Here is a 19995-nt window from a genome sequence, read left to right as displayed (position 1 = left end):
CGGTGGGAGAAATTGTCTGACACAGAAACGCAGGAATTGCGGCCCCCCCCTCGTGCGGGAGAGGGATGGAGGGAGGGAGGGAGGGGAGGCGCAGCGCGGGCAGGCAGGGGGGGCCGGGGCCACGCGGGGAGGACGCGGGACACCCGAGGGGAACACGCCTAGGGGGGGGAGGGAGGGGACACGGACACCTATGCACACGGCGGAGGGGACACGCGCGCGGGAGCCGGGCGCAGGGGCTGGGGGGGGGGGGAGTCAGGCGCAAAGTGCTCATGGCTGGGGGGGGTGTCAGGGAGCAGCCACCCCCCCCCCCTCTTTTTTTTTTCCCCCTTTAGGGAATCTGAAAGACATTGAGTTTGCTGGTGTTTTTGAGCGTCTGTCGGCGGTTGCAGAACCAAACGCGGACGACCTCGCGGTCGTAGTTGAGCTCCTTGGCGATCTCGGTGATCTCCTGGCCCGTGGGCAGGGCGTTCTTCTCGAAGTAGGCGTTGAGCGCCTCGATGGCCTGCGGCGTGAAGGAGGTGCGGCGCTTGCGCTTCTTGGAGGGCTCGCCGCCCACGAACTCCATGAGGTTCTGCTGCCCCTCCTGGTTGCGCAGCTCCGCTTCGCTCAGCCACTTCTCCAGCACCGGCTTCAGCTTCTGGGCGCTCTTGGGGGTGATGTCGAGCTTCTCGAACCTGCGTGGCACCGAGAGACGGTCCCCGAGTGCCAGCGCCGCCGGGAAGCGCAGGGACCGGGCGGACGGCGGGGAGGAGACGCGGGCGCTACGGGCTGCGAAAGTCCCCGCTCTCGGGTCAGTTTTGCCACCCGAATCAGGACACCGGGGTTCGACCGCTGTCTAAAGGCGGCTAACGAGAGCTTCCCGGGCAGAGATCCCAGCATCGCCAGCGCTGACCCCATCCACCCTGCGCTTTCTTGGATTTTCCTCCTCCGGAGAAGGGAATTGCACCGCTTACGCGCAATATCGCGATCCTGGCCCCCTGCCCGGGGCGGCCCCGCGGCTGGTACCTGCAGATGGCCGACTGGCTGTAGGCAGGTCCCTCGGTGGCCGTCAGAGCTTGTCCCACCTGGGTCTGCGTCAGGCCGAGGGACAGGCGCCGGATCTTGAAGTTCTTGGCGAACTCCCGGATCTCCTCCAGGTTGATGCCGTCCTCGTCGACGCTGGCGTTGGGAGCCTGGGGCTCTGCAAGCCGAGGGACAGCGGGGAGAACGTGAAACGGCTGCACGGCGGCGCCGGCACGTCCCTTCCCAATAACGCGCATCTGCTCAGCGCGGCTCCCTGACGAAGCCCGGCCGCCGGCGCGGACCCCGTGCAACGCTCCAGCACGCAAAACCCCACTTCGCATCGGTGGGACCCGCAGCGCGTGGCCACGGCCCCGCCGGGGCTCCTCTCCCCGTCCCACCACCCTCTCCTCTGCATGCATTTCGCCGGCCGGCACAAAACGCAAAGGAGCCGAGAGCGACTCACTGGAAACCAGCTGGCTCACGGTGGGAGTCTCTGAGCAGGTGATGGGGACGGGAGCAGACGAGGTCTTGGCGGCCGGGGCCGGGCTGGCGATCACCACAGCCGGCTGGGACAGCGCCGGTGCCGGCTGGATGGGCTGCACCTGGAGCCGGGAGCAAGGGTCAGCGGCTGCAGCGTGGGGCCTGGTGCCGGCAGAAGCCGGGCGAGCTCTGGGCTCCGGCCAGCCGCGTCCCCGGGGCAGAGCTCCCTCCTGCGTGGCCGCAGGATGAAACAAGGGCAGCCACCACGTTGCTCTTGCTCGCCACGGTGGGGACGAGATGGGCTCAGAGAGGACAGCGGCACTGGAAACTGCCCAGCGCGCGCCTGGCTGAACGGAGCAGGACAGGCTCTGTCCCACGGATAGCTGGGAACGGGGACGAGCCAACTCCACTCCGGGTTCGGAGCATCCCAGCACGTAGCAGAGCCTGGAGGTGACGGAGCGAGGAGCAGCCACCACCGCTGCTCGCGCCAGGGCAAAGCTCGGTCTCTTCCCATCCCGGCTGGGAACTGGGAAACTCAGTCTATGAGTGGGCAGAGACCTCGGGCACCCAGGGGCCCTACGGGGCGGCACTGCGGCTACCCGGACGGGCCGCGCATCAAAGGCGCCCGCGTGCTCACCTCGCTCTTGGCCGGGGCCTCGGGGGCGCTGGTTTTCTTGACGGCCGCAGCCTGGATGGTGCTGCCGGCCAGCGTGGCGATGACCTGGCCCTGCGCGTTGAGCAGCAGCTGCGGCGTCACCGCCTGCACCTGCAGGTTCGGGGCCGGCAGCGCGGCCGCGGCGGGGCCGGCCGCCGTCAGCCCGGGGGGGTTCACCACCCACGGCAGGGTGCCGATCACCTGGGCGAGGGGGGAGAGCCGGAGCCGTGGGTGCGCGTCCTGCCGGCACCCTTCCCGGGCCGTCCCCATCCCCGTGCCCATCTCCATCCCCTTCTCCCCAGGGCCGGAGGCAGCGGGTTGGAGGGGGGCAGTCCAAGGGCCCTCCCTTAGCCCAGCCGTACCTGGCCCTGGGCGTTGGTCAGGATCTGGCCCGTGATGCCCTGCACGCTGGAGATGGTGTTTGCGATCACGGGGGCGGCCGCCAGGGAGCCGAGCAGCTGGGTCTGGCCCCCGAGCGAGGCCGCGCCGATCTGCGGAGAACCGAGAGCCGCCGGTGAGGCGCGGGTGCGCGGAGCTGCGCGTCGCCCGCACCGACGGCCCGGCGAGAGGCAGGCCACCCCCCGCCCCGGGGCCGCCCCCGCGGCAGGTAACTCCTGCCTCGCTGCCGTGATGGGAAGCGCTCGCTCCGAGTCCTTAATTGCCAGTTTTTTTTGCCTAAACCACTTGTCTGGCTCCCTGCGCAGCTGCTGGAGAGAGATCGACATCCATCACAGATGGGGAAACTGAGGCCGGGGATGCGGAAAGACAGCCCGCGAGTCGCCGGCCGGACCCGCAGGAAGGCAGGTCTCCTGCGAGCGCGCTGTGTCCACGGGGAAGCGCTCCCGCCCGCAGCTCTACGTGGCCACAAAAGCGCCGGGCTGAGGGGAGCGCGAGGGAAACTTGTCGGGCTCCGTCCGTCCGTCCGTCCGGGCTCCTTACTATGCCAGGGTTAAAGGCAAATCCCGCAGGCTGGACTGTGATCTGCGTCTGCGTCTCCAGGGGCTTGGCCAGGGGCGGTGCGGGCGCTGCGGCGGGCTGCGGCAGGATGGGGGGCTGGCCGGGCGCCGGGGCGAAGGCGCTCTGCGTCTGCGCGGGGGGCCGGGGCTGCGCCGCGGCCGGCAGCGGCGGGGCGGGCTGCACCGGCGCTGGGATCGCTGTGTTCAGCACGGCGGCGGCTGGAAGCAAAGAGACGGACAGAGAGTGAGCGGGGGACGGAAAGGGACAGCGGTGCGGCCCCGGGTCTGGTGCATCCTTCCTCCTCGCCCACCTCTCCCAGGCCCATCCCGAAGGGAACCGAACCAGCAATTGCCCCCCCCACACCACGTGCTCACACTCGTGTCATCGCTGCCGCCCTGCCTTGCACCCAAAAGACCTGCCAGCGCCCCCGCGACAGGCAGAGCTGAGCTCGTCTGCTGCGGCAGGACTCATCCGGCCCCGCTGAAGCGCCAGGTTTAATCCAAAGCAGCTGCCCGGGCTGCTACTGCGAGCGCAGAGGGAGAGAGGCACCTCCAGGGCTGCGTCATCTCCCCGGCTCGGATGTCTTAGCGGGGGATGAATCACTATCGGAAAAAAACTCTCTCCTGTGGCTCTCGGGGGAGCTCAGACAAGCCAATTCCCTCTGAGAGATGAGGGCATGAAGCCTTCACTCGGCATCGCGGCGCGACAGTCAAGAAGGCGTCAATCCCTCCCCTGCCGCGGGCAGGGACGCCCCGCAGGTCTCGGCGGCGCTGGGGACCCCTCTGTCCCCTGGCGGAGCTGCGCCCGCTGCAAGGGGGCGGCACATCCGGAGCCCCAAATCCGCACCGCATCCGCAGGGTCTCATCTCGCACCCCTGGCCGCCTCTGTCCTGCCCTCCCCGTTCAGCAGCCTGGTCCAACGCTCCCAGCGATTTTTGCACCCAGGGAGTCACAAAACAAAACTCCAGGTCTTCACGTCCCCACGATTTTAAACCGTTTCTGAGCCATCCCGGGCGGGACGGGCTGCGGGTCGCCACAAGCTGGGGAGGACCAGGTGCGCAATTAGGGATGCCGGAAAGCAGAAGGGCAATGGTTACCTTGCAGATTGGCTATAGGCGGTTTGAAAATTCCCCCTGTAGGAGAAGCAGCCGTCAGTCCGGGAAGGGCAGCGACCGTTGCTGTAGGAAATGTCCACACAGCCAGCCCCTGCTGACCTGCCACTTGACCTGCAATACTGATGGGGATAAGAAGAGGTTGAGTAACTGTCCCTGCTGGAACCATTACTCCTGTCACAACTGTTGCTAAGTTTTCCTGAGTCAAGACCTGCAAAAGTAAACAAGATTTAAAAAAGAACAAAAATCAACGCCACTGCAGACAGCATCAGCGAGGCAAGAGCGAGCGCAGTCTTCGCAAAGGGGGGGATGCGCGGAGCCGGCAGCCGCGCGGCCCGGGGTCCCTCCCCTCTCCGCAGCTGGGTTCCCAGCTCCGCGCGGCCCCCGCGAGGCGCGGGGGGCCCCCGTGAACCCGCGACGCGCCGCCGGCAGCACCTCGGGGCGCGAGGCCCCCTCGGCGAGGGCGCCGGGCCGAGGCAGAGCGGCTTGGGTCGGGGCGCCGCTCCCGCGCCCCGCGCCAAGAGCCGCCGCCGCTGCCCCGGGTCTCCGCGAGCGGCCGCCTGCCCGGGGGTCCCGCCGCGCTGCCGCCCACCGCGCGCGCGCGCTCGCCCGCCCCGCTCCGCGGCTCCCGGGTAGTTACCTGCGGGGCGGCTTGCACGGCCAGCGGGGCCATCGGCTGCGGCTGCTGGCTCGGGGCTTGGCCGAAGGTGCCGGCGGAGGCGACGCCGGCGGAGGCCGCTCCGGGCGCTGCCTTGGCTTTGCCTGGGGAAGGGGAGAGGAGACGAGTTCGAGAGATGCCGCCAGCTCCAAAAGCAGCGGGATCTAGAGCGGCATCAGCCCCCCAAACCCTGCGCCCAGGCTGGGGGGGGCTACGAAAGGGCAGGGGACGGGGACCCTCGTGCCTTAGCGTCAAGGCTTGCAGCCCACCCACACGCCGCAGGGGCAGGAGCTCAGCGCCTCCCCCGGGGGCCTGGAGCGCGGCCAGTGGCCGGGACCATGCCAGGTCTGGGGCATCTGGGGTCTCTGCGTTCCCGGACTCTCTTGCGCACGATTTAACTTAGCTTAACTTAACTTTCTCTATTTTCTGGGGAAAAAAAAAAGCTTCCTGTCTGAAACAGGTGAAGTTTTACAGTCATTTTGTGTTTTGGGGTGGTTTTTCTTGGTTTTGGGGCTTTTTTTTTTTATTTAAACAAAAAATGGTTTCCTGTCTGGATTGAAATACAATAAAAAACCAAATGTAACTACTAATAACAAACCAAAAGGCTAATGTCAAACTAAGAAAAAAACAAAAGAAAATGGATACAATTTACCGCACAGCTGAAATCTTTCACTCTTCTGCTAAAGGTTTCTTACTGAAAATTTTCATTTGCGCTTTTCAGCCCTCCGCCCAGATTTGCAAAATGTATTAAAATTGCTTAGTATCATTCACAGTCAAGTAATAGGAAACCTTGTTCCTAATCCCTATTTATTACTTTCAAAAGACCTACTTGTTGCTTGAGCGACCTCTTGTCTTTCTTCTGCTTAACTTCTAATAATGGTAACCCTTGAGTATAAAACCCGCTTAATCCTCTTCTATTTTGGTAAAAAGAAAAAACACCCTTTTCCTGTCTTCTCCTTTGGCTGAAAAGTTTTACCAAATAAATACTTTTCTCATCTCAAAGCCAGGCATTTCTCGGCTTTGGTTCCTGGCCCAGAAATAACTAGAGGTCTGCAAAACTGGAAAAAGCTTTTTAATAAATTTCAGAGCGAAAAGAAGCTGTGTTTCCCCCCCCGCCCCGTTATTTTCACAGCACGGATAACACCCAGCGCTTCCCTCCAGGTGAAGACCGTGTCACGGGGCACCGTCTCGCAGCGCTCCCACGGCACGACGGCTTTTGGCGCGACCCGCGGGCTGCCCCTCTCCTCGAGCAGGCAGCGCTGGAGGGACGCTCGCCTCCTTGGCTTATAAAGGACTTAAAAAGACACCGAAGTGCCCTGCTACAAGCCTGGTGGGGGTTTTTTTTTGGCAAAAGGACAAGCCCAGGGATGCGGTGGTGCTGTCTCGGCCCACCACGGAGGTGACAACCAGGGAGAGGAAAGTCGTATTAAAGCTAAGCCCAAAACGGGCAGAAGAGGGGAGAGGACAGCAGCGCCTGCAGGTGGATTCAGGCTGCACCTGCGAGAGGACTGAGCTGCTGGCCAAAAGCAGCGAGGAATAAAGCAGGATCTCCCCGAAAGCTGTGCTCGAGGCTCATTTCCAAGGCCGCGTTCCCACCTCTAGGATGGGATGTACCAGACTGGCACCCTGGAGCAGCCCGGAGCAAAGGGAAGAGGAAACCCAGCTCCTTCCAGGGCTGCAGGGAAACCCAGCTCCCCACCGCCGCAGCTCAGCGACAACCAACCTCTATTTTAAGCACTTGCTGTCCTCAATGCAGGATGTTTTCCCCAATTAGCTCCCGGAGCAACTGCTTTTGCTAAATCCTGAGCTCTGCTAAGCATGGGAGTGACGCTCCGGAGCAGGGAGAGAGTCTGCGCCCTGCACTGAAGGGCCGGCGCGGGTGCAACTCTCCTCCCGTCTCCGAGCAGCGCTCGGAGCGGGGCAGCCCGAGGAAGGAGCCCGGGGAGGAAGGCGTCTTACCGGCCGTGTCCCCGCTGCCCAAGGTCTCGGCGCTGGGCGGGACGTCCTCTCTGGCCGGGTCAGCGGTCTCTCCCGGCGAGCCCCGCGCTACCTCCCTCGCCGGCATCTCCAAGGCTTTCCGGTCCTCCTCGGCCGGGAGCGGGGCGTCCACGCCGACCTCCAGCACACGGATCGTCTCGTGGCTGGACATCACGATGACCTGGCAACGTGCCCCAAAGCGTCCGTCAGCTCGGGGCGCTCGAGCTTCCCGGGCTCACTCTGCCCCCAGCCCAAATTACTGCCCTACCGTTACCCTCGCAATTAGCCTAGCAGAGCCCACCCGGTCCCCATGAGAGGGGACACCCGCGGGGACCAAAGCCAGCCCAGGGCAGAGCCTCTCTGCTGTAGGTAATCAGCAGTTTCAGGGTCTCCCTAATTAACCCCAGCTCCGTGTGCATCGGTGGGTGACGTCTTCAGCAGTAAAACACCGCTATTAACGGCCACATCGCTCCCTTTAGAGCCCACGGGCAAAGCTGGCATCCCTGCGCCGGCTAAAGGGAGCGAGCCAAATTCTCTGCAAACTTGTGAAGCAGCTCTAGAGTCAACGCTGATTTACAGCCCCGTAGGTATGCGCTGGACGAGCCCTCCAAATCGTGATATCGTTTTCCCTGTACAATAGTGCACTGGGACACACGAAAAGGGAGTTAAGAGCAGAGATGCCTGCTCCTCTGGAGGGAAAAGCGAGCATGCACCGGGCCAAGAGGGCTTCAGATATGGCGAGACACGTCAAATCCACCTCCTGAACCCCAGCGAAAGGCTGGCCAAAGCCCAACTTCCAGGCAGGTGCAGCGTATCTCCACGAGGCACCCAAGCCACAGGGCTCCCGCGGGGCCGCAGACAGCCAAAGCCCTGGGCGAAGATCCAACAGCGCCCGGAGCCTCGCAGGAGAGCCGAGAGCAGGAGCCAGGGCCTCCTCTTCCTTTTATTGCGAACAAAACCCAAGATGAGGCAGCCGGCGTCTGAAAGACGGGGCTGAACTTCTGCATGCCCAAGCGTGGGGGAAAACGTGCTGGCTACGAGCGTGGGGCTGTTTTCCCCCGCGAGACCACAGGCTGCGCACGCAGCGGGACTTTGAAATCCCCTCCAAACCCCGTGGCCTTCCCAACCTGCCAGTTCTGGGGTGCAGACAGCTACGGCAGCTTCTCCTGCCGGCCGCCCCGAACCCTGCGACGCCCCTACCTGCTCGTTGACCGTCAGCGAGGCCTCCTGGGGCTGCACGGCTTCGGTGTCCATGGTGTCCCCGGGGAAGGAGGCTGCAGAGGGCAGGGGAGCCGGCTCAGGCTTTCCACATGCTGCAAGCAAGAGACACGGGAGCGTTTGTCACTGAACTGGCAGCAATTCAGGCGTCAAACCCCGGCTTGACCGGGGAGCAGAGCAACCTGGTCTCTGCCGCCGCGCACGTGCTCCTCTCTGGCCCTACGATCCACCTCTCCCCACTCCGTGCTGGCCCCGATGGCGACTCGGAGCAGGGCAAAACTGGAGCTCTTCTCCCCAAAGGAGATGAGGACCCGATCCCTACTGTGCCCTTGGCAAATCCTTAAAATTGAGGCATGGCCCATGCGAAACTGCTCCTGTTCGAAGCACAGAGCAGGTCCCCAAGCGATGCGTCACGGCCATCGCGAGCCCCTGATGCTGCACGCGCGAGGCAGGAGAGTCACTTTGCTCTTTCCCGAGGGGATCGGATTTGATGGGGCTGTTTCATTAGGCTGAAATTTCCCGGCGGGCGAGATGGGTTTTTCACGAAGGGAAGGGACTCGGCCCACCTGTTGGAAGGCAACTCTTCCTCTTTTAACGTCCTTCATTAACTCATTTGGTCACGTATTGTCCCCTTGCTGCCTTACAGAAGCATAATTGCCTTTATAAGAGGCTTATGAATTTTTTATTAGCAATGTCTCTGGGATGCATTTAACCAGCCAGCCTGGATGACATTCAAAATTACTTGATGCATGTGCGAAGGTGTCCTTGTTTGTGTAACGGCTCGGGAGCCCGGGGGCATGTTTACACTGGTAGGTGCAGCCAGACCCAGCTCTCCCGGCCCAGGCTGTCCCAAAACGCCAGGCAGCGCGCGCTCGCCTCCGGCCCGGGCACCGACCAGCGGAGTTATCTCCGTCCGAGGCCTGATCCTGCCTCCCCCCCAGCAAAGGTGCTGGCACGGTGCAGAGCGGCCAGCTCAGCACGCCGCAAGCTCTGTGAATCCGCAATCTCTGTCCCCCACTCCGAGCACCCCAATCGGAGAGAGCGCTTGGCCGGAGCCCCCTAGGGATCTCCACTGATCCAAAAGGGAATTTCTTCCCCAAAGCTGTGTCAATTTGTCTTGTCTGAAGGGTTTTACTTCCGCGAGGAAGCCTGACTGCTGCGGATACCCCCCGCCACCTCGCAGCTCAGCTCTCCCATGATATATTGGCTAGTCATGTCAGACCACGAGGCGCTTCCCACTCAGCCGAAAGGATCCGGAAAACATCCCTTTGGCTGCATTTTATGAGCCGTTTAATGGTGCTTACTGCGTTCTGCATCTCGGAAGCCACCAGGCTCCCGCTGAGGCCGTGGAGCGCATCCTTAGCGGGGCCTGGCATTTATATGCAATTAGTAAACATAGTTATTTGGATCCTGTTGATCCAAAGGGGCCTAAATTGAATTAAGAGCCCAAATTCTCATTTCAAACTCAACAGGGGCCGAGCATCTAATTCCCTTCGGCTGTATTTTGTAAATGCCACTTGTTATTTATCATCCGCAATGAAGTGACGCCCGGGGTCCCAGCAGAGATGGGGCTAATTCCACGGCGAGCGCCGGGAGAGGGCTCACAAACCCCTCGCTCCAGATCCGCCCCCTTGCTTGGCTCTGCCGGGCTCAACGCAAAGATTCCCGCAGATCCCCAAACCAGCGCGACCCTGCCAGCCGCAGCGAGCTGCAAAGTTTTAGCCCTGTTGTCAGATTAAATGAGGACATTTCGAGCAGGCAGTGACTGATCTCTGGTAGCTACCGTGAATTTTTAAACCCGGCCTTAGCTTCAGAGTAGACAAACACCTTGGGATGCCAGTGCACTGTTTAATTAACAATTTATTCTAGTGCAACAGAGAACAGAGCAAGGGACGAGCGAGTGGCTTATGCAGGCATCTGGCGGTATTAAAAGTTAATGAGCTCTCCGACAGCCAGAGCCCGGCAAAGAGCAAGGAAGTCGGAGGAAGGGATACCCGCACTGCCTGCGCGGGGCAGCCAGAGAGGAAAAACCAGAAGCGCAAAGGTGCCAAGGGCCCGGCTGTAAAAAGAGCGAGCGAGCTAAGGAAAACCTCTCCCGCGGGAAGAGGGACTTTCTGAGTTTCTCTGGGGGCAGCTGGGGGGCTGGCGGGGGGACGGGGAAGGCTCTGGCTGCGCGTCCTGCACAGTTCACCCCACGGGGTGCCGCACGCTCTAGAGCGCTGCTGTACGTGACTTTATCTTCCCTCTGCATCGCCAGGCCGCGTTGGCCTGGGCAGCCACCGGCCGGACTTCAGAGCAGCCCCCGGGGCTTGGCTAACCAGGAATAACCACCCAGCGCCTTCCCAATGCTCGGCACGGGGCTGCTCCTTCCTACTGCTGCACCGGAGCCTGCCGTTAGGCGAGACGCATCCCGAGAGCGGAGCGGTATCTAAACAGCTGCGTTACCTACGTGGCACTAAATCCCGTCCCGGCGGAGAAATCACGCGGTTCCTGCGCTAATCCGACGCGCGGCTGCACAAGCAGGTCACTGAGCCCCCGCGGGAGTCGAGCGCCCGACTCCCTCGGGATGCTTGGGAAACGCCAGGCAAGGGAAGGGTGGCCGGAGAGCAAGGGGAGGAACGGCCCCGGCGCCGCTCCGCCTGCGGGGAGACCCTTCCCAAAAAGCTGGGGCGTGTTTTAGAAAAACAGAAAGCCTCCGTGGAGCGCTGCAGATTCCCCCTGGAGAAGTGCCTGGAGGGGACGGGGAGCACCAGGAAACCTCCGGGAAGCGAGCGCATCCCGACACAGCAGCTATCTGCAAGGGAGTCCGGGGCCGGGAGCCCCGTGTACTCACTCACTGTTTGCTCCGGGCTGGAAGGAGGCTCCTGCCGGGCGACGGGGTGGTCTCGCAGGTCCTGCTCGTTGGGGCAGGCTCTTCGGCTGCGGCCGTCTGGGTGTACTCGGTCGGCTGTAGGGAAAGGAAAACCACAGCTGTCTCGGTGCCGAGAGCGCCCGGCACGGCTCCTTTCGCCCGGGCGTTTCGGGAATGTCTCCGGATGCGATGAGGAGCAACGAGATCCCACGTGTCTCCGCAAGACGGGACAACTAACGAGCATCCTCGTCCTTGCAAGTTAATTTTCCCGTTACTCCTCATCGCTGCCAAAGGAGACGGAACAAAGCAAAAAGGAGATTCAAGGCTAAACCGCGAGCTGTCCCTAAAGCTGCAGTAACCAAAAGTTAACGTATATATGCACTTTCCTCAGCGATTCGGAGTTTGCTGATCTAAGGAAGGCTGCAGAGAGCAGCCCTCGGATTTAGCCGTCCAAATCCATCGCAAGCTAACAAGTTAGAGCACCTCGCTCAGAACCGCAGGTTTATTCCAGGCAGAGCAGCGCAGCGCAAGGCTGGAGAGGGCGGGATAACGCCCGTCCTCTAGCTGCCGCCTTCATCCCGGCGAGAGGCTCGCGTCCGTCCGGGCCTGCCCCGCGGGGGAAGCCTCAAGAAGAAGAGCGAGAGGTTTTTTTTCCCAGTGCTGTGCAAAGAGACCAATTAGCGCGCGAGACGATTAAACAGACATTTCATAATGTCAGGCTCGGCGCGGCTCGGCGGCGCGCTTCGGCTTGCGGCGCGGGCCGCCTCTCGCCTAGCAGACGCTGCGCAGGTTCGTAGTACCATTTCATTTTGCTTCTTCACACTTTTTTTTTTTTTTTTTTGCAATTAATGGGACAAATAATTTGGCCAGATGGTGGTGTTAAGTGCAACGCAGCAAGAAGACAGCCATTTCACAACAGATGGTGACAAGGAAATGAAATGCACAAAATAATAATAATATAAAAAAAAAGAAGGCAAAAAAAAAAGAGAGGATAATTTAAGATGCTCCGAGTCTCACTGCGAATATAATTGCCATGTTAATTACAAGTGTTGATGAGTCAGAGATGTAGCCACTTGCATCCCAAGTGGGTGGAAATCTAAGTTTGAACAAACTTGCCACAGGTGAGAAGCCCTAAGAGGTTAATTAGACCTGGTCTATATAGAAGATGCTTTGGACGCGGTTACAGCTTGCTAATTGCTCACTATCGTTATCCTGCCTCAAGTCTTTTGGATGGACACTCCTACTCCAGGCTGAGAATTTTTAATGCACCATAGGCAGCGCGACAGCGAGGCAAAGCACCGCTGCCAGGCAGAGAAACCCTAAAAGCTGGCGCTAACGCACCGATTTCTTTCCCCAAAACGGTGCTGGGAATTATTGCACCGGGTTTGCGCATCTGGCAGTGGAAAGCAGCAGGGAAATGCACACGGTGGCACCGAAATCCTGACCGTCTCCCTGCTCCTGGGCTCTCTCTCCCCGCAAATAAAGCGGATCGTGACAACGTGCGGCGCCTCTCACCTGCAGCCGTCCCTAGCTGCCGTCTCGCACGATTTTATCACGACATCCGGCGTGGAAGGACCCGGCCTGGCAATCGTGCCGTCAGCGAGACGCGTCTTCCTCACTGAATTTCCAGTTCTCACGGTTGGGGAGAAAGGTTTGAAAACTTTGTTTTTTGTGTGTTTTTTTTTTTAAACAAATTAGCTTCCCTCCTGAAAAACATCTTTTTACCTTTCTACAGTTTATCTTTCTAAAGACTTTTTCCGTGACTGATCCATTACTGACTAGCGCTCCAAGCTGATCCCGCTTTCACGAGAGCCAGCCTGCGCGAGAGCAAACGCAATCGTTAAAAACGGCATCGGCGTTTGATTTTCCTCGGGAGGCTCCCAAGCTCATTTGGAATTTATCTTTTCTAAACCCCAGACTTTTGCTTCTGCCGAGAGGCACGTTCCCCCCGACGCCGAGGTCCCCAGAACATTTTACAGCTAGCGGGTCGCCAGTCGCAGCCACACTTACGGATGGGGAAACTGAGGCAGGCGATGAGATGGGACCCACCACCCCGGTGAGCAGCTCTCCGACCGCCGCGGAAAACATCTCCACGCACCCGCGCTCTGCTCCGACGGGCTCACCCAGCCCTTGCCTCCGCTGGGCGCCCAATCCCTGCCTAACCCGAACGGGAAGAATCGCACTCGGATCCTTAATGCAAAGCGCCGGTGCAAAGAGGCTTGCGGGACTTAAGAGCGCCTTGGGGCATGCTAAAAACCACCTGCCCGCGCGCATGGATATTTTTTCCTGGTGGGAAAGGAGCTGAACTGACCGGCCCCAACCTCCTCATCCAAATCTTCCCTCTACGCAGCAAGAAACTTAACCTGAAGGCGACTGTAAAACAGCCCGTTTGCAGCACTAGACTGCAGCAAAACAGCCTTTGCGCCCGGCAGCATCCAGCCGCCGACGCGATTCCTCGCCGTCCTGGTCCGGCTGCTGCAGTGACGTCATGTAAAAACCAGTCGCCGAAGCCCGGCCGGGTATCCCGAGGTGGGGGGGCTCCAGCTCCGGGGACCACAAAATGCCCGGTGCGTCGCTTGTAAAAGCCGAGCTTTGCTCTCGGGGCCAAAGCCCGCCTGGCAGGCTGCAGCGCCGAGCGCGCTTCGCTGCCAGCCGTGAATTCCTGAAGGCGGGGGCTCCGCGGGAAAAGCCGGCGACGGCCTCCGCTGCAGGACCGCGAAGGCTCGCGCGGCCGCGGGGGGAGGCATGGCAGCTCCCCAAAGCGCTCGGTTACTCAGCGCCAGCACGAGTCAACGTCATTCCTGGAAAAAGCTACGCCGGGGCTGGGGCTGGCCAAATCCCCAAGGCGAGACGGGGAAAACGCGTTTAGGAGCCCGGAGGGAGCGATTCCAGCGCAGGTGGAAAGATGCCCGGCAGCCACCCGGGGCCGCGAGGGAACAGGCTGCCGGGGCAGCGATAACAAAGTTTATCCAACAGCTCCGGCGGCCAATTCGAGCTGGGACACGCACCCGCGGGCCCCGGCTGCTGGCTCCAGGGCCGGCACAAGCCGGGCAGGGAAAACCCCTCGGCGGAGCAAACGGAGCCCCCCGACGCGCGGCAGAGGCTCTTCCCGGCCCGGATTATCTCATCCGAGAGCTGCGTTTTGACATGCAAAGTCCGTACGCGAGGTGGAGCTGCGTTAACCGGAGGCTGGTTTGCATTGCTTTGGCCCCGAGCCTCCGCGGAGCCACCGGGGAGGAACCGTGGCGCGAGCACGGATCGCTCCGAGACCCCAAGTGCAAGGAGAGATTTGGGCGACCTTTTGGTTGCTCAATCACAGCGTTTGCTGTTGCAGCCCGGGCAAGCGAGCAGGAAATACCAGGCGCAGGGTCCTCCTCCGAGCGCCCGGGGAGGTCTGCAGAGCTGGCTCGGCTTACAAAAACTGCTTTAAAAAAAGGGGGGAAAAAAGAAAACGTTTTACCAGCGTTTCCTGCCAATTTGGGGGGTTTAACTCCTCTGTTGGTAAAAATCCTCTTTGCAGCATTAAACTTTTCTCTCCTGGCCGCGTTGTGTTTTTATTTGTTTGGTCGCTATCACCTTAGATACCTTTAATCCCACGGCACGCGCCACGGGAAGGCGCATGGAAACCCGCGCTCCGCTCCCGACGGGCCGCACGACCTTGGTTGAATCCCTTCATCTTTTGCCTTCGCTTCCCGCGTTTAAGGGGTTCCTGGGCACGAGCTCGTCCTAACCCCAAATGAAACCAGCTCCACGGCACCCGCGACTACGGGGATCCCCCCCGTGCCGCTGCCCGGGGCAGGCCGGTGCCGCCGGCGGCCACACGGGTCCCCGCGCGGATCCGCTTAGAGCGGAGTCGCAGCCAGCGACTTCCAAGGAATCTGCTAATATCTCTGCAGAGATGGGAAAGTATTTTTATTCCCGTTGCACATATATGGAGCAGAGGGATTAAGCTCAGCTCCCAAGGTCATGCAAGAGGAGGGTGGCGAAATCAGGAGATTTCAGACTGCGCTAGAAGCTCCCGTCTGTCTCCCAAAAAACAGCGATTGCAGCATCCATCGCTTTCTGCCTGCTGGTCCGGCGAGCGCCGGGGCCGGCGTGGGGCGAAGCCGCCCTGAGGGCCTGGGACGTCTCGGATGGACATCGCGGGACCCACCGGCCTCGTGCCAAGCCGGGCATCCCCACGTGCTCTCCCATTCCCGGGCTGCTTAGCCCGTGCCCTAAGCAGGGACACCCGGAGAACCCCCCCCCTTCGTGGGGACCGGACCCTCGCGACGTCTGGACGGCTCCGGCTCCGGGGCGAGGGAGCCCCCCGGCAGGGAAGCAGCCGCACGGCTCCCGCCGGGTTCAGGTCTCTGCCCCCCCCCAATCCCAAGGGCGGTTTCGAGCCGCGCGCCGGGGGGCGTTGGGGGCTCAACCGGCTGCGCACGGCGCTGTACGTGCGCGAGGGGAGCCCGGCCCTGCTCCGCCACGGGGGGGGGCCACGGGGGCAGCCCGCAGCCGGCGGCGCGTTTTGCTCCGGGGTGTCGATCTGGGGGTCTCCCGAGGGCACCCCCAGGCGCTACGCGGGGGGGGGGGGGCAGCTCCCCCATCCTCCCCCTGCTGGGGCTCTGCGGCACCCAAAAAACCGCCCTCCCCACCCCAAAACGCAAGCAAAGGGGGGGGGGGCTCAGCGCAGCGGCGGGAGCTGCCCCCCTCCGCGGGGTCCCCGGGGCAGTAAGTCCCCTGGGGGGGGGTGCAGGAGACCTCCTGCCCCTCGCAGCACCCCACGCGCTGCTGGCACCCCCCCAAACCCCCCCTGCACCCCCTAGCCCTGCTCTCCATCCCCCCCCCACCTGAGGCTCCCAAATCCCTGCTGAGCCTCTGCCTGCCACTGCCAAGACCCCCACGCTGCCCTCCCTGCTCGCCGGGGACCCCCCCAAATCACCACCGCCCCCCCCCAGCACTGCCTATCCCCAAACCTATTCCTCCTCTCCCCCCACTCTAATTTCTCCCGCCCCCCCCCCCAAAAACCCCTAGGGAACCCCCCAGCGCTGTCACCCCCCCCGCAGCCCCGCTGCCCCCCGTCCCCCCCCCTTTTACCAGGGCGCCCCCAGCTCGGCTACCCCCCCCCAATCCCGGTCTCCCTTGGGATCCCCCAGCGCTAATTCCCCCCCACGGTGCCCTGTGTCCCCAAACCCCCCCCCGGTACCCCCCCCCCCAGCAGCTCTGCCGCCCCCCATCCCCGGTATTATTTGGGGAGGGGGGGGGTCCCCATCCCGGCCGCGCTGCTCCCCGCGCTCCGCCGCTTCCCCCCCCCCCCCCGCCCCGCAACGCCGCGCTCTCTTTATCATAAATATATAAATTATGCTAATTACGGCATTGCATATTCACCGCGGCGGGGCCCGCCGCCCCCCCGCCCGCCCCCCGCCCGCCCGGCCCCGGCCCCGGCCGCGGCCCCGCACTCACCGCGCGCGGGGCTCGGCGCTGCTCGGGGCTCGGCGCCGCTCGGGGCTCGGCGGCTCGGCGGCTCCGCGCCGCCCCTCTGCCGGCGGGTAATTAAAAATTCATCTCACAGCGGCGGCGGCGGCGGACAAAGGGGAGGGAGGAGGGAGGGAAGGAGGGAAGGAGGGAAGGAGGGAGGGAGGGAGGGAGGCAGGCGGCGGGCACCGAGCACCGGGCCCCGGGACCCCCCCCCCCGCCCCCCGCCGGCTGCGGGCACTCGGCGGCCGCCGCCGCCGCGCTGCGCTTTGGGGCAGTTTGCAGCCGCTTGGCGCCTTTGGGGTGTTTTTTTCCCCCCCCCTTTTCTTTTCTTTTCTTTTCTCCCCCCCCCCTTTTTCTCTCCCTCCCCCCCCCCCGATGGGATTTTTTAGCTGCTGCGTCATGAACATAATTTATGCGCAGGCCTTTGCCGCATCCGCGCGGCTGCCGCGCCGCCCGCCGCCGCCGCCGGGGGCGCACCGAGCCCCCCCCCCCCAAAAAAAAGCCCGGAGCCCCCCAAATCCAGCGGTTCTCCAGTCCGGAGACCCCCCCCCCTTACAGCCCAGACTCCCCCAAACCAGAGCGCCCCCCCCCCCTTACAGCCCAGAGCCTCCCCAAATAAGAGCATCCCCAGGCCAGAACTCCCCAAACCCGGAGCCCAAATCCCCCAGAATCCCCCCCCCCAACCCGGAGCTGAAAATGCAACCCCCCCAAAACTGCACTAAAGAGCCTAAATCCCTGACACCCCCCCCCACCACCAAGAGCCAGAGCAGCCCAAATCTCAGACCCCCCTAGGAGTCAGATCCCCCCAAACCCAGAACACCCCAAAACCCAGACCCCTAAATGCCAGCATCCCCCCCAAACCCACAGCCTCCTTTCCAAAACCCTTCCCAAAACCCAGACCCCCAAATCCCAGAACTTCCCCCAAACCCAGACCTGCAATCTCAGACACCCCAAAAGCCAGATCGCCCCAAACACCAGCCCAGATCCCCGATTCTCCCCCAAACCAGAGCCCCTCAACCCCATCCCCAGCAGCAAACGGACCTTTTGGGGTTATGCTCTGCAGCCCCCCGTTTGGGGGTCTGCAAACCCCACTCAGTTAGTGAGCACGCGGGGGGGGGGAATCCAGGGAGCCCCCGGCTCTGCACCGCACCTCAAGGTCAGGCACGGAGCGGCGCTCTTGACTCCCTGACCCTGGCTCGGAGCCAGCTCATCATAACCCTAATGCAGCATTTCATCATCATAAATTAATACGTTAATCATCACATTACCGTGCACCACCCCGGGGCGGCACAAAGGATTCAATTTGTCCCCCCCCCTCCGCCCCGCAGCCTGTTATCCGCTCTCCTCTGGGGCCAGGGCTCCGATAAAGCCCTGGGGCCAAACTCGGTACCTGCCAGGGAGGCTTTTTTTGTTTGTTTTAACTAATCAAACCACCCCAAAAGCCTCAGAGGAGCTTTGGAGGGGGAGCCGGAGGCACAGGCCCCAGGCGGGAGCAGCGCCTGCCTTCGCACGGGGAAGCCACAGTAATAATTCAAGACGCTCCATCTTCCCGGCATAGCATTAGCCTCAGATCCAGCCTCCCAGCATAATATGCAGGAGGCTGGCTCCGTGCTCGCTCGGCTCCCGCGGCCAGCCGGCATCCCGCTCCCGGCCTCCGCCGCGCCACGGGGGCCGGCGGCTTCGGCGTCCCCCGGCCACACGAGCCTGCGGGGGGCTGTGGCAGAGCCGCATCCGTCTTTTTGGGGCCGCAGCAGAGCCACGTTTGTCTTTTAGGGGCCGCACGTCTCCGAGCGGAGTGCCGCGTTCCCGCTCTCCTTTGGCTATAGCTGCCCTGCGCGGACCCCTCAAAAGAGGCTCCGGAGCCCGGGGGTCTTGAGGCCCCACGCTTACAGCCTCCGCAGGCTGCTCTGAAAACCGTGGGTTTGTTTAAAACCGGACCTGCCAGGTCCCCGACGGGCACGTACAGGACTCTGGGACGCCGATGGAAACCCAGGAGCGAGGACGTGTAGCACCCACCGGACATGTTGCACACCGCAGGGGCGACGGGACACGCTCGTATCGGCAGCCAACGCTCCCTCCGCATTCGTCGCCCCTCTTCGTTCGCGTTTGCGCGCGGAAGGTGCCACGCTGGAGTTTCGGGCTGCAGGGCCAGGGCTGCTCTCGGCCGCCCTGTTCAGCGGCAATGAGGTTCCTGGGGTAAAAAGGACAAACACACAGTGGCAGTTCACAAGCGACAACTCGATTTCTTTCCGTGGGTATCGGCGGGGGAAATAAATGCTCCTGGAGGCCCTCTGAATCCTACTGGCGATTTTAATCCCCAGGCGTGACCCATAAATTAGTCACAGGAGCTCATCTGCCAGCTCGGAGGGAACTTTGACTTTTTTTTTTTGCGGGATTTTTGTGGATTGGGTGAGGGAGCAAGGAAATAAGCTCCATAAAGGGAACTCAGGTGCAACTTTAACCTTGTCACTCCATAATTAAAAGAAGGAAGAAAACTATTTCTATAATTGCAAAGCTCATTAGAAGCACAGGTGCAATTCTGCAGCTTTTCAAGCCAACTTATGGACCAATTATAGCTTGTTTGGAATCATTAAAAAGAAAGGAAGCAAAGTATATTATTATCTTGCATTTTGTATGTTATAAATTTTTTTAAATTGTAACTTCCTTCTTATCTCCAAGCAGGGGAAAAGGAGGAAAAAAAAGACAAAAACTGCAACATAACATCTCAGTTATTGGCACCTCTTAGAAATGAGCACAGCTTGATAAAGCTGAATTATTTTTACTTCATTCTTTCACATCCATATTAGCTGAAAAGAATTACACCTTCTGTCTTTCTCTGCGGAAAAAGCTAACGGACTAATTTTAAATCCTTGCCTCACAATACACCTTTCTGCGTTCATCATAAGATATTCATAACTTGCTTCAAAAATGCACTGATTATACATGAGTGAATATATACATTAGAACTTCGGTAAGGTGCATTAATGTTAACAAAGTGTAAACATCGTGCGCCGTTCTTCCGAGGCTAAATTCTATCCCACGTCCTTTCTTGTGTATACAGAAAGGTTTCTCAAATTAACATGATGTAGACTAGACTATCCTCTTATTACCAACATAATATGATAATATTTAGTGCCGATTAGCAACAAATTAGAGGAGCGAGGTGAACGGTGAGGTGATATGTGGGCATATCATTTAAGTTTATACTTAGATTCCACTGACTTCAATAGGAATTAAGCGCGTGCTTAACATTCGGCAGAGGTTAATACCACTGCACGAATATTAACAAACACACAACCAGAGCTGACCACATTTTCATTAATAATCGAATTAGATATGTTAAAGCATCTTTGCCCGAGTACAGCTGTTATTTGAGACTGCAGTGCAATTCTGCTGAGAGCCTGGTTTGCATATGCTGTACTGTGATTATGAATATTTAAATACTTCCATCTAGTTGAATTTCAGACTCATTTACATACATTGGCATACTATTTAATATAATGCATATGGGGAAAGGGTGCACATTGCATTTTTAATTTTTCTTCAAGAGGAATTGATTTTATGAGTGCCGAAAAGCTTTTTCTACAGGAAAATAGCTTGTTTTGGGGGGGGGGGGGGATTTTAAT

At 60.7% G+C, this 19995-nt stretch overlaps 1 protein-coding gene and 1 long non-coding RNA gene across 3 annotated transcripts; one reads left to right on the top strand and one right to left on the bottom strand.

Annotated features, from left to right (window-relative positions):
- Window positions 1-247: 247 nt before the first annotated feature.
- Window positions 248-16408, bottom strand: POU6F1 (POU class 6 homeobox 1). 2 transcript variants are annotated; one of them, XM_067314150.1, is made up of 13 exons: window positions 16355-16408; window positions 10896-11005; window positions 8041-8153; window positions 6823-7021; window positions 4846-4967; window positions 4308-4416; window positions 4191-4226; window positions 3077-3312; window positions 2500-2628; window positions 2120-2338; window positions 1466-1604; window positions 1006-1180; window positions 248-674 (listed from the first exon to the last, which is right to left on the bottom strand). In XM_067314150.1, exons 3-13 carry the CDS (start codon window positions 8092-8094, stop codon window positions 329-331), a joined length of 1764 nt encoding a protein of 587 aa, XP_067170251.1. In that variant the 5' UTR covers window positions 8095-8153; window positions 10896-11005; window positions 16355-16408; the 3' UTR covers window positions 248-328. The 2 variants fall into 2 exon arrangements, with proteins under 2 accessions (XP_067170251.1, XP_067170250.1); XM_067314149.1 differs by having other exon boundaries at window positions 4191-4416.
- Window positions 16365-18987, top strand: LOC136994849 (uncharacterized). The gene is made up of 2 exons (XR_010886687.1): window positions 16365-16440; window positions 18143-18987. It is a non-coding gene; the product is annotated as an uncharacterized lncRNA (long non-coding RNA).
- The last annotated feature ends 1008 nt before the right edge of the window (window positions 18988-19995 follow it).

The sequence above is a fragment of the Apteryx mantelli genome, chromosome 33, assembly GCF_036417845.1.
Source record: "Apteryx mantelli isolate bAptMan1 chromosome 33, bAptMan1.hap1, whole genome shotgun sequence".
NCBI classification, from domain to species: Eukaryota; Metazoa; Chordata; class Aves; order Apterygiformes; family Apterygidae; genus Apteryx; species Apteryx mantelli.
This window is presented reverse-complemented; position numbering and strand designations above follow the sequence as displayed.

Bases quoted from the DNA above. Each gene is read 5' to 3' on its own strand.
- POU6F1 (XM_067314149.1), bottom strand. From the start codon at position 8,094: ATGGACACCGAAGCCGTGCAGCCCCAGGAGGCCTCGCTGACGGTCAAC. The intron at 2,629-3,076 runs GTAAGGAGCCCG...GGTTCTCCGCAG, and splicing joins TTGCCTTTAACCCTGGCATA to ATCGGCGCGGCCTCGCTCGG. The intron at 1,605-2,119 runs GTGAGCACGCGG...TCCCGGCTCCAG, and splicing joins AGGCCCCGGCCAAGAGCGAG to GTGCAGCCCATCCAGCCGGC.